At 39.4% G+C, this 12,380-nt stretch overlaps 1 protein-coding gene across 1 annotated transcript in view; it reads left to right on the top strand.

The window, feature by feature from the left end:
- Positions 1 to 8,717, top strand: part of CPA6 (carboxypeptidase A6) — a 35,444-nt gene extending 26,727 nt beyond the window's left edge. The window contains exons 7-9 of the mRNA XM_074893866.1: positions 298 to 500; positions 5,694 to 5,778; positions 7,424 to 8,717. Coding sequence (XP_074749967.1) covers positions 298 to 500; positions 5,694 to 5,778; positions 7,424 to 7,611 — 476 coding nt within the window. The 3' untranslated portion in view covers positions 7,612 to 8,717. The remainder of the gene's footprint in view (positions 1 to 297; positions 501 to 5,693; positions 5,779 to 7,423) is intronic.
- Positions 8,718 to 12,380: the final 3,663 nt, after the last annotated feature.

The raw sequence follows: 12,380 nt of genomic DNA, 5'->3' as shown, positions 1-12,380 counted from the left end.
GAAAGCCAGGGAAGAAAATACGATGAAGACAGGCTCTCCTTTTTCTGTTGGGTTAAAAATATGTCCTCTGGGGAGAACTGCAGATCATTGGCCAAATGGCAACTTGGTGTGTCTACTACATGAACAAGCAAATTGTTGTAGTGAGATCTCACTGGCTCATGCTCATTAGTCACAAGAAGGCAATTTGTTTATTGCTTTTCACACTTTTGCACAGGGGCCCACAGAGGCTGAGCCAGAAGTTGACCTTTGGAAATTCCCTGTGATCGTTCACCATCAACTTTCTCATTCAATCTCTAGATGAAGGTGCTTCATTTCACCCATGCGATGACACCTACTGTGGTCCCTTTCCTGAGTCTGAGCCTGAAGTAAAGGCTGTTGCTCATTTTCTCCGCAGACATCGGAAACAAATAAAAGCCTATCTGTCCTTCCATGCATATGCACAGATGCTGCTGTACCCTTACTCTTACAAATATGCAACTATTCCAAACTTCAACTGTGTGGTAAGTACATTAAAACTTGGGAGAATATGCTTCCCTATATAATATTTTTGGTATTTTTTTTGAGAGGAGACATGTTTCTTCAATACTTTGCACATACTTAATATTGAGTGGTATTTATTCTGCGTCCGCTTGCAATTGCACTTCTGGTTATATAACCTTCACTCAAAGTGAGTCAGCGGTAATTTGATTAAAATGGTATAGTGCCTTCCATCCATCAGTCCCTTTAAATTACTTTATAGGATAAATCCCTAGGTTTTAATTATAGTTATTATCATTTTATTTAATTAACTGTAATGGGAATTATGTAGTTAAGTCCTTGGGTATCTAGCTAAAATTCTGTTTCTTCATGCTCAGAACTTAAGGAGCACAAAGATCATCTTCAATGTTATGAGAAAAATAAATTGAAACGGTTATGTTTATCAATTAGAGGAGAAATCTCTTAGATTTCACCAAAAGTAAAGCTTCAATTGCTTTATGTGTCATGCTGCTCAGACATAGTGTTTTTAACCCTTTAAGACAAGCAGTTAATTCACATCAGGGGCTTTTGTCTAGTAGAAGAATAAATTAATAAGAATACCTTTTTTTGATGCAAATCTATTGATTTACAGATATGTACATTTCACATATTCCATGCTCATCCAAACACAGAACTATTCCCTCTGCTGACAGTCTGAGGTCTTTTTTTAGCCAGCCTCCTATATATAAAACCCTCCCTATGGCGTATTCTCTTAGGGAAACATGGCTAAGCTTTACTTTCTGTTGGCTCCTTCTCACAGAAACACATTGCACCAACTAGTTGCAAGCCTTGTTCACCCTCAGTCCCCAGTAAAATTACATTGTCCATGTATCTCCCTTTTTGGCCTTGAAAGTTGCAGTGACTTTTAACATACTAGTTTAAGCTAGTTGACTCCAAAGGAGCTTAACTGCACCTTAGATTTATCCTGCGCAGAATAAATTATGTTGTCAGCCCCTGGAGCTTCACTGAAGTTTCACTCAGCTGCCCTCTCAGGAGGCTGAGCAGCAAGCACTCCACAAACTAAACTCTCTTTGTTCATTTATTTCTGTTAAGACACTTAATTTCAGCAGCCACTAAAAATTCCCCTGTCTGATGTCATTCCTGGGAAATAGAGCAAATTGGAAGTTAACTACACAGCCAGAGAAACTAAAAATATGAGACTTAAGGGGACTGACCACCCAGCCCTGCAATGACTGTGAATAAATCCATTAATCTTTATTCTACCTTCTCCACCCTCTTTTGGGGAGTGGCAAAGAGAAAGGAGCTCCCCAAGTGAATTGGTGACTATTGCCAAAAAACATAGACTGGAAACTTAAAACCATAGGATCTCATTCCTTTAAAGACCAGCAGGTGCAAGAATATTTTTTTAAGGACAATACAGCAGAAGGTAAAGACATGGTGTTAGGAAGAATCAGCATCTCCTCTGCAAGTAGATAATTACTGGGTATCTGTTGAAAATATCCAGAGTAACATAAGTCAATAGCAGGCACTGTCAGGAAATTCATTGTAAGAAAAAGGAGTCACACATACCAGTAAATTTTCAGTACATGTTGTTCTTGTTGCTCAAGAGCTATTTCCATTTCAAGGCCAGGTTGGACGGGGCTTTGAGCAACCTGATCTAGTGGAAGGTGTCCCTGCCCATGGCAGGGGGGTTGGAACTAGATGATCTTTAAGGTCCTTCTGAGACAGGGAGTAACTGCCCCTCAGCACACACACTCTATCTTTTAGACCAGAGGAACGCAGTCTTTGATGTGTAGTAGGTGTTCCCCAGGTTTGTGAGACTTTGATCAGGCTTCTCATCAGAGGGAGTGGAGCACAGACCTAAAGGGACAAAGAAAGAAACTGGTTTAGACAACAGCCCTGGACAAATGGAAGCCAAATCCCAATTCTAAATATTTTGCCAGTATTTGGACTCTATACTTCTTTTTTTTTTGCTGTGGGTCAAAAAGAACAGGGAGATTGGAATAAGAAGCTGAAGTAATTTCCTGTTACTTAGAAAGCTCATTATGGGGATCATAGTGAAAATGAATGGAATACTGTTGCTTATTTATTTGTGTGTTTTCATATTTGCCTGCAGCCAAAGACTGCATCACCTGGTGGCTCCTAAATGAATAGTCTTTAATATTTGAAGTGTCTAAAATGGTGACTTAGGCTGAGGTTTCAGATTCTCCAGTTCTCTTGGAAATTACAGTGAGCTGGAAGGCAGCAGATCTCTGTTGCCTGCTGCTGATGGAACAAGCTTTGTTGGTCTACATGGACTGTGTACAGTGGACAACTGTAGGACTCTACATGCGTAGCAGATAAATAACATTTGGTGCTAACAGGGGGCCACAATTAATCCTGAGCAGAAGAAAGGATGTTTCTGTCTGGGTTGTATCAGTCTAGTAAGCTGTCAGTTACCATTTTGATTAAAGTGTTCAATTATTCAGAGTTGCTTTGAAACTGGAGAGCTGTGTACTGATCACACCATGCATATTCTGTTCTAATTTAGGCACAACTGTCCTATTAACACTCTCCTGAAATCTGGTCTTTTAAGATACTTAAAGTGAAAGCGTACTTTTAGATTGAAAAAAACAGCAGAAACATTCATCCATCTCTAGAGTTTCAAATTTCACCTACTTTCATCCCTTTTCTTCCTGTACAGTCATTTATTTGCCTTAGTGTTTGGAGTGAACTTATATGGCATGACTGAGTTTCTGTATGTCTCTGTAAAAATCTGGTAACTTTACATGAAGCTTGCTCTTTGAGGGTGTTCAAAGACTGGTTGCCTGGATTTATTCAGGATCCAATCTGCACAGTATGATACAGTTGAGAACTGTCCCCTTCTTTGGGCATATAACTCCAGCAGTGGAAGCAAGCAGGACCCCTCAAGGCTAAGAGCATCAAGATCACAGTGCCAAGGGATACCTGCCTATGTGGTGGACGTGAACTTGGGTCACTCCCAGTCTGGCCTCCAGATGGTTACTGCCTCTGCACAGAACCCAGTACTGTTGTGCTGATTTTAAATGGGCATTGCCAAACTGTTTCTTCAGAAAGATTTCAACAGGGCTTGGTTCTGTTGTCTCATTGCTGTACAATGTGTAGCTCAAAGGAGTCTTCTCCTTTGTGGCTATGTTCTCCTTTCCATGGTGCATTTACCCGGACATTGCTCTCCACGCGTCTCAGCTCCCTTAGCTGAGCCCTGCCTCCCCATCCCTTGGTGTCAGGCCTGTTGTCAGGCTGTCCCAGCTCCACACCACAGCCCTGGGATGGTAAGCATAGCTGCTTGCCAAATTTCTGTTAGGCAACTGAGCCTGGTACTTGGGGCTTCAGTGCAAGCACCAGACAACAGCCCCAGGCTGCAGCTGGGGCTCCCCACTCCCCAGAGCCCTTCAAGTCCCCACTGCCGCTGCCGTGGCCTCGCACTGCCACCCTGCTGCCCTCACAGTGTTCAACACCTCCAACCCCATCATGGGTCTTGTGTGTCATGACTCACAGAAGTTGAAGCATCTGTAAAAGGAGGAAGAGTCCCAAGTGACAGCACTTCCCCCTTCCTTGGACCTCCTCCCACCTCCTCATCTTTGGTGTTAGGGTGAGTCAGAGGTTACCCCTCACACTGGCTGGCAACCACATCCCAGCCCGGCAGAAGTTTTCATCAGCATTGACTTCAGCAGTCCCTGCCTCCACGCACTCTCTTGTGGAGGTGGCAAGAGGAAGAGAAGGGACAAGCTGAAAATGTTAGAGTCTCCAGAAATATCCCTGTGCTGAGAAACAAACAAACAAAAAATCTAGTTGTGCCTAACAGATTTTTATAATGGAGTAAAAAAGTGGTCTTCCATTTGCTAAGAGCAGTTCTCAGTGTAAAATAAACTCTCCGCAGACCTGCTTGCTGACCAGTAGGTAAAAAATTAACTTTTTTTTTTTTTTTTTTGTGGAATGATATTTTAAAGCAGTTTTCTCTGGTTTCTCTACTCGGGTGGAGAAAGATCCACAGCAGGAATGCCTGCATGGGTCAGACCGAGCATTAAGCCAGAATCATGATTCCTGACAATGGCAAACAAGTGGAAGGTTAGGGAAAACTTATAAATGGAAAGGCAAGCATAGAGTAATCCTTCCCCAGTGCATTTATCTAGTGCCTGATGAATAACAAGGTAAAGACCAAGTTCATGAAGACTTGCATAAACTGAAACCTACAGCTCTTCAGTTCACAGAAATAAAACAACTAAAATAACCATTGCAACTTTACCCAGTGGCTCAAAGTCCAGCAGTTTCTAGCTCCAAAGATGTTCATTTCCTGCTTTCTATAGGGAGATGCTTCTGTGTTTTCCTACATATTGCCAGCCTTCATCGTACATTCTCCAGGATCTTTTTCTTTGGGATCATAATGCTCCTTTTTCTTTTGAATACGTGTGTCCTTTCTCTGTGTTTGGATGCACTATCCCCATGTGACCCTCAGAATCTGTCACAGGACAGGCCTTCTGCACCCAGTTTCACAGGATGCCATGAACCTCCTAAACAGACTGCATCCATATGGATGTTGAAATGTCGGTGCTGATTTTCCCCATACAATACTGAAATCACATCTCTGTAATAGTGGAAAGAGTTCTCCAAGCCTACATCATCTGGTCCCAGGGAAAGTTAGACCAGCAGTGAACATTCACCTCTCCATCAGAGATTCAGAGTGGAGTTTGCCTCCTTCCTTCTTCCCACTCTGTTTGCTGAACCACTGTGGAGTGTCACCAAGAGATCATTTCTCCTTCACAAGCCCAGCAGAGATGAGGTTTATTGAACTGGGAAATGCATTCACAGGTATTAGCAGAAAATGCATGCATGGCTTTTAAACTGCATAAAAAAGAGATTATTTCATCTCATGGTCTCACATGTAGCCTAAATTTGTTGTGTTGCTAAATTGGTATATATACATATAATTACAAATACTTAATGGCTGATCATTCACAGTGCAGTGAGCTTCTTTATGCCATGAAGATACCTAACCAACTTTTTCAGGGAATTAGGGAATTGCTGTCAATAAAAATAAATAATGCATTTATCCTTTAAAATAATTTTAAATTAGCTGCCACGGACTCACAGAACACAGCATTGCGCCAGAAGTCAATGATCCATAGCTCAGGTTCCAATCCCATTAACTTATTTAATTCAAAGCCTAATTTATGTATTTGTTTTTCTCCCACACACAGGAATCAGCAGCCTACAATGCTGTTAACGCTCTTCAGTCAGCCTATGGTATAAGATACAGATATGGTCCTGCATCTAGCACTTTGTGTAAGTTTTCCTCTGGCACATGTTTGTGACTTTGACCTACCTATAGTGAGAAGGAAACTACCCTTATTATAACATAGGAAGAAAAGGCTCTTTAAAGTGAACGTTGTTCCAGTTGTGGATGGTGAGGAAGACAGAAGATGAAGTTTTGTAACTGATTCAGTCAGTTGATTGTAGTAAGATTAACTCAGCTGATGCAATAAAAGATTAAAATGCAATGCATTTGAGAGGCGAAAGCCAGCAAATAACATGTTCAGAACATATAAACCCAGATTTAAAAAAAAAAAAAAGTTAGATAAACCAAGATCTTAAAAAGCATATCTTTATCAGATACTGTAAATGCACTACTAAGTTATAAAATATTTGGGAGAAAATAATTCAAAATAGGTTTAATTTTTCACCATTACTTTGCCTCTCCTTCTGTGCAATTGTGATAGATACAGCTATTCATAAAGCTCATTCTAAAATTTAGGGTGATGTCTTTAAAAGCTAGGTTTTAAATGTCTCTGTGTCTAGATGATGATAAGTAATAGCAACAGTATCTCTATTTGGGTATCTTCCATTTTTCAGAGAGCGATTTCAAATGCATTTTTCCCTATAACAAAATATCTTTAAAATATGCCTTTTAAATATGTAACAACATTTGTCAGGCAAGCTCTCCACATAGACAGATAAGAGAAAACTAAGTTCAATAGGTTTCAACAAGACACTTTTTTTTTTTACTGAAACTATGAGGCCTGAATGCCCTCAGTAGTGATAACAGACATTGAAAAGGCGAGAAGCTTAAGCAAATAGCAAGATTTTTCACAAGTAACCTCCTGCATCTCCTCTGGCATTGCTGTGTTTTGTCTAGAGCTCCACTTTATTGTGGACCTCCATCTCACAGCACGGTCGTCATCTTGTGCTCATTACAGTGCAGTCAGTCACTATGTCAAAGGAAGAGCAGAGTGAATTAATGCCAGAATTGAGCAGAAGACAGCAGGCCACATGAGAGATGGATATTTATATAAATATAAGTGTCTTGGGTAATCAACATATGGAGATAACGAAAGCATAAGAAGCACACTTCCTTGGGAAGGTTTGTTAATATTAGACACCACCTATGCAAATGCTCTCATGCTGTAAGGAAGTGGTGAGAAAACAAGACAGAAATGAAGAGAAAATAATTTTTAAAGCACTTTTAAAAGGAGAGTGTAGATTACTTTATCAATTTTCTCCCTCTCCCTTCAAAGGAATTGCCTAAAAAAACCCCCAAGTTAAATGTAGAAGCATGCAGAGCTCCAGTCCAGCTGCAAGATCTTTGTGGAAGCAAAGCTTTAGACGAGTGTAGTTAGAGGCTTTAGACAGTTAGAGGCTTTATTCTAAGTGTTCTCTTTTATTAAAGTTCTGCTTTACACAAAAAGTCAGGTATTAATTTTTTTCTTGTGAAAATCAGGGGTCTAATCCATATTGTGCTGAGCACCTTTCACCAGGTGCTGGGTGCCCGTGCCCTTCTCTGAAGGGTGTTCAGATTCAGGGCAAGCAATAGCTGGAGTTGCAAGTATATTCACTGAGTCCTAGGGACAAAATGTGACAAGAACGCTCTGGTGCTTTCAACATGAGCTGCATTTAACATTTTTAAAAATTTTCTCTGAATTCCCTCTTTCAGATGTGAGTTCTGGTAGCTCTATGGACTGGGCCTACAAAAATGGCATCCCCTATGCATTTGCGTTTGAGCTGCGTGACACGGGACATTTTGGATTTTTACTTCCTGAGACACTGATCAAACCAACCTGCACAGAGACCATGCTTGCAGTTAAAAATATAACTCTTCATCTGCTGAAAAAATGTCACTGAGAGCTATTTCTAGGAGCTGGAAGTGAGCTTTTTACTCCCAGTGCTGATGCCTTTCAGTGTGTTCAGTTGCTGTGCTGAGATTGGCCACTTCAAAATTATAGAAGCTAATGGGAAATACGTATTGTTTCTGCCAGATTTACTTGGTGGGAAATGGAAAAATCATTTAATATCTGTTCTACAAAAGTCCATAAAGTTGATATACTAACTTAGTTACCAGTTTGGTGTAAAATAGTCTGTTCTTTTTGCAATAAAGCTTTGATTCTGCAACTTCAGTGGGGCAGGTCCACATAACTCCACTTCCAGACTGTCCCTAGCCTTACTCCTTTCCCTAATAGGAAGAATTCCTTTAGTGGGGTCTCTTGAACCCAGGGATAAAGTTTACATTCATGTATATGTACTCTGTGACCCAACACAGGCCCATATCTATAGCAGTAAATGGCATATAGGTGCATCTGGCCACGCTGCAGGTGGCAATGTGGCTTTCTTCTGCATGTATACATACATATGTATATGCACTTTTGTGATTTTTTTTCATGTAATGCAAGAATTTGACCCAAAGTTTTCATTAACTTTTCAGAGAAACCTATTTTCAAATGTGTATATTGGGGTGGACTCAAAATCAACATACTGCCTTTGAAAATGTAACTTTCCTACAGATGTGCAAGAATTATAATGAAATATTATTGAGATAATCAATACTCTGCTTTATGGAGAGACAAAGCAACTTGTAATGACTTGGAACTTGGAAGCCAGCAGTCGACTGGTGCATCTGGGTTCTGCTGTAGTCAGAGTATGCCCATTTCCACCAGCTGAGGATCTAGCCTTAAACTGTAATTAACTGATGTTATCTGATGGTTTCATTTATCGGTGTTCTTGCAGTGAGTTCTGTAACTCTATGGCTATGTGGCTGTTCTTCTTGGAAGTTACTTTTTGCATGTTTTAAAGGAATTAATAATAGATTCTTAAGTGAGCCGGAGGCGAAAGCAGAAGCTTTACAGCTGAAATACAATGAATAAGCACCATGTTTGAAAGAATAATAATGAAAGTACAGAGAATATAACAACTTGTTGAGGGATTTTGCTACTTTTAAAATACTATTTTTTCGATCTTATTATATCTGCAAAAGCCTATATTTTACTTTATTAATTTTGAGTTTAATCTTGTGCCATAACATGCTAAATGAAACATATTTGTTAATAAAATCATCAAAGGTTTTTGAAGTATTCTTCATATTTCATTTAATTGTTGAAGCTTTAGTTCAAGGATGTGACAGTTTGACCTGTCTATAAAACATTACTGACACCAAGGATTGTCTCTGAGTACTTGAATTTAGCAAATGGGCAACCTTTCTGAGACCAGGTAGCATGGTATTTAATTAAGAATACCATTGTTTTCAGGACTGCAAAAGGCAATCAGTGAGAAAAGATGACAGAATTGCATTCTATTTGTTTAACATTTTGTTAATAAAAAGTATTTCTTTTAAACAAGCTTTCTGAAAGCTTGTTCAGATTTGATTCCTTCAGACTTGTTTAAGTAATGCAAGTTTCTATTCTGATATAATGAAGATCTAGGGGACAGAAGCTCTCAAAATGTCTATCCACTAGTCATTTCCAATTATTTATGACCATAATCATGAAATATTTTGAAGACAGCAACAATTATGCACAGATTCTTGACCAACGGCCTTGATAGTGGTGCAAATTACATATTAGCACCAATTATTGTGAGTTATTCTGGATTTAGGTGACTAGATTGAACTACTACAAGGATATAAGAGACTGAAGTGAAGGACAGAAGGCATGAGATGCCTAATCAGCATGAACCAGATGTACCTCTGGATTGCTACAGTACAAACCTTTCCAAGTATGGGCCAGGAGAAACCAGATTCAGATGTAATGGTTTGATTCCTGCACATAGTCCAACAGTTCGTCATATGAAACATTTCAGCTTTATTTTCATACCATCACATCTCCACTGGTACTGAAAAGTAATTGAACTCTTGAAGCAAGAAAGGAAAACAAAAAAACAAAACCCCTCTTTTAGTTACCAAAAGGACCTCACATTCTTGATCTAGTTGACCTTCTTGGACAGGAATAATTGCAAGTTTTTTCTAAGAAGCTGTGACATTTAGAAGTACTTGATATCAAAACCAGTCCATGAATAAAGCTGCATCCTGGTATCTGGATGGACTCAGACTGAATACTATGTACTATGTGCAACTGAAAACTCTCAACCCAGCTTTGAGACCTGTGCAGGGTAATTTAGTGCCCCATAGCTGAACATAAGTGTAAACAGTCCCTGAGCCCTTTAATTTCAGGGTCACTAAAGCTGATCAGAAAGACAGTTACTATAAAAGAACAAACCCTATTTCCTGAAGTAAGAATTTGTAAGACAATTTAGCAGCAAGAGTGATTCTAAGTAGAGTAGTCTACCCTAAAGAAGGAACTACTGGAAATCAGCTATTTGGATATGGAACAACAGCCTTTGTGATTTACAAATGTTACTTCTCTGAACAGCTCTTTTTTATCTCCATAATTGCTTACTTCCCTTTATACTTCTCTTCAGCAGTCTTTATTGCCTACAGGACAACAGAATCTAACTGGTTTTGAAAAAAGTGAATTTATTTTATGAACATAGGTATAGTTTATCATTCAACAAAAAAAAAAAAGTATGTAAACAGCAAAACACTGGTTATTAACCCAGCTGTCAAAATCACATGTATAATGATTATGTGAAATCCAGGAGTTACACTTCCATTGATTATAGATAGAATAATTACAGCCACTTCTGTTACTTGGAAAAAGTGCTCAGACAAGCTTTTGCAAACATCTCTTAGTTTTTTTGATAGTTTTTTATAAACAAAACCCTGAGATTAATTAATGTGAAGGAAACAGGCGTATGCCTCTTCAAGTCACCCTTCCCAACAACAAAACAATTATCCCAAATTACCTTGAATCATCATTCATAAATTGATAAAAAATTGGCCTTTAGAGGTCAAAAAAGGTATTGAATTTGGTTGCAAACCCTCAAGAAAGAGCACCGATGATGGGTGAAGCTCCCTGTGTGTTTGTCAGAAGTTGTTTCAAAAAAACCTACTGTGCTGCCTACCTGAGGAGTGTGCAAAATAACTTTATTGAAAATACTACACCTAATTCTTAAGGTTGAGAAGAAAGCATTATATTTCCTACCAAAAATAAGTTGTTATTATTTAACTATTCTAGTTTATTCATGTTAAACAATCCCTTCCCTTTTTATGTTTACATTCAATTTAATGGTACCACTCAAAGAAGAAGATATTCTGTAGCATGGGTAGAGTGATTAAGTATTTCTGTCAGCCTTTGAACTTTCTGTTGGCTGTGCAAAACTACTATACCATTTCTGTAGTTCACAGTTATATAGCAGTCCCATTCATTGTTAAAAAATGTTAGTCTCACATATAATGACTTCATGTTTTTGACTTCTGTGCCTAAAAGACAGATGCTACCATTTTCATGCAGTTCTTAAGTGATGGTAAAACACCAGAATAATATCTCAGCTGCACAGAGATACAACTACCCCTCTGCTGTAGAAAACAGCACAAGAGAACTGAAATTCAAATAAATTACAGAGACTTTTAAAATATAAGCCCCATGACATTAGCTATACTTCTTTCAAAACATTTTTAAATGCTCACCTCACAAAATACATTTTCTGAGTTGTAAATTTTAAAGTCTTCTGTCCATGGAAAACATAGGCATGCTTAAGGTATGCCCAATTCTCATACTCATTCAGGATAAAAAATTAAGGACCAAACAGCTGTAATTGCTTCCTCCTTCACTGTGTAGGAGGAAAGCTGGGTGTGGAGAGAGCTGCCTTCTGGCTGACTGCATCGACAGGCTTTCAAGCCCTATCAGCACCATGAAGTCAGGAGTACTGATGCTGTTGGTGGGTCTGTCTTGGAGGAAGGTGAACAACTCCGGAGTGGTTTTCACAGTCCTCAGCTGAACATGCCTGTCGCCCTAAGCGTGATGCACTGGGTGAGCTGCTTGTCGGAAATTCACAGTCTTAGGCTGCATGTGGTGTCAAAAGGGCCTGCCTTAACAAGGTCTTCTGTTAATATCTGCTGATTTGGGATAACTAGAGTCACTCCAGAGCAGTGAGCTAACACATGGTTGTCCTTAGCAAATGTTTGGGGCAAGGACATTTCGAACAGGCAATTCTTTAGCCCCTGAATGCTTGTCCTTGCCTGACAGGCAGGAGCGGTCAAGCAGAAAGTCTCAGCTCTCTCCGCTTGCAAATCCTTTTGAGCCCTCTCCTGAGAGCCCGAGTCAAGCACGGTAGGTCTTGCCCTTGGATTTAGACATCAGGGAATGCACTCATAAATAATAGATTCAAATGTTAATTAAAAAAATCTGCCACTGTCCCCAGCCATGCAGAAAGTGCACTTTGCCTGCAACAAAGAAAATCCATCCATTGCCATAAAGACATAGGGTAATATACTTCATCCATCCTGCCTGCTCTTAGAGTCCAGCCACCTTAGCACTGCTTGGCGTTACTGAAAAAGGCATGCTGCAGAATAGCCATAACAATGAAATATTTTAATCAACCCCTGGGTCTGTAGGAGCATATACTTTATCTCAAATAATGATAACCGCTTCTGAAATAAATATTGTAGTACGACTGCAAGAAGGTGTTTTAGTCTTTCATGCTGACTGCCATGTGCTAGGCTATTCCTCTGGCTCAATCCTGGGAGTGCTGTCTCTTTTTTTAACTGAATAATGAACCCTTTT

Source organism: Strix uralensis, chromosome 1 (assembly GCF_047716275.1).
Source record: "Strix uralensis isolate ZFMK-TIS-50842 chromosome 1, bStrUra1, whole genome shotgun sequence".
Lineage (NCBI taxonomy): Eukaryota > Metazoa > Chordata > Aves > Strigiformes > Strigidae > Strix > Strix uralensis.
This window is presented reverse-complemented; position numbering and strand designations above follow the sequence as displayed.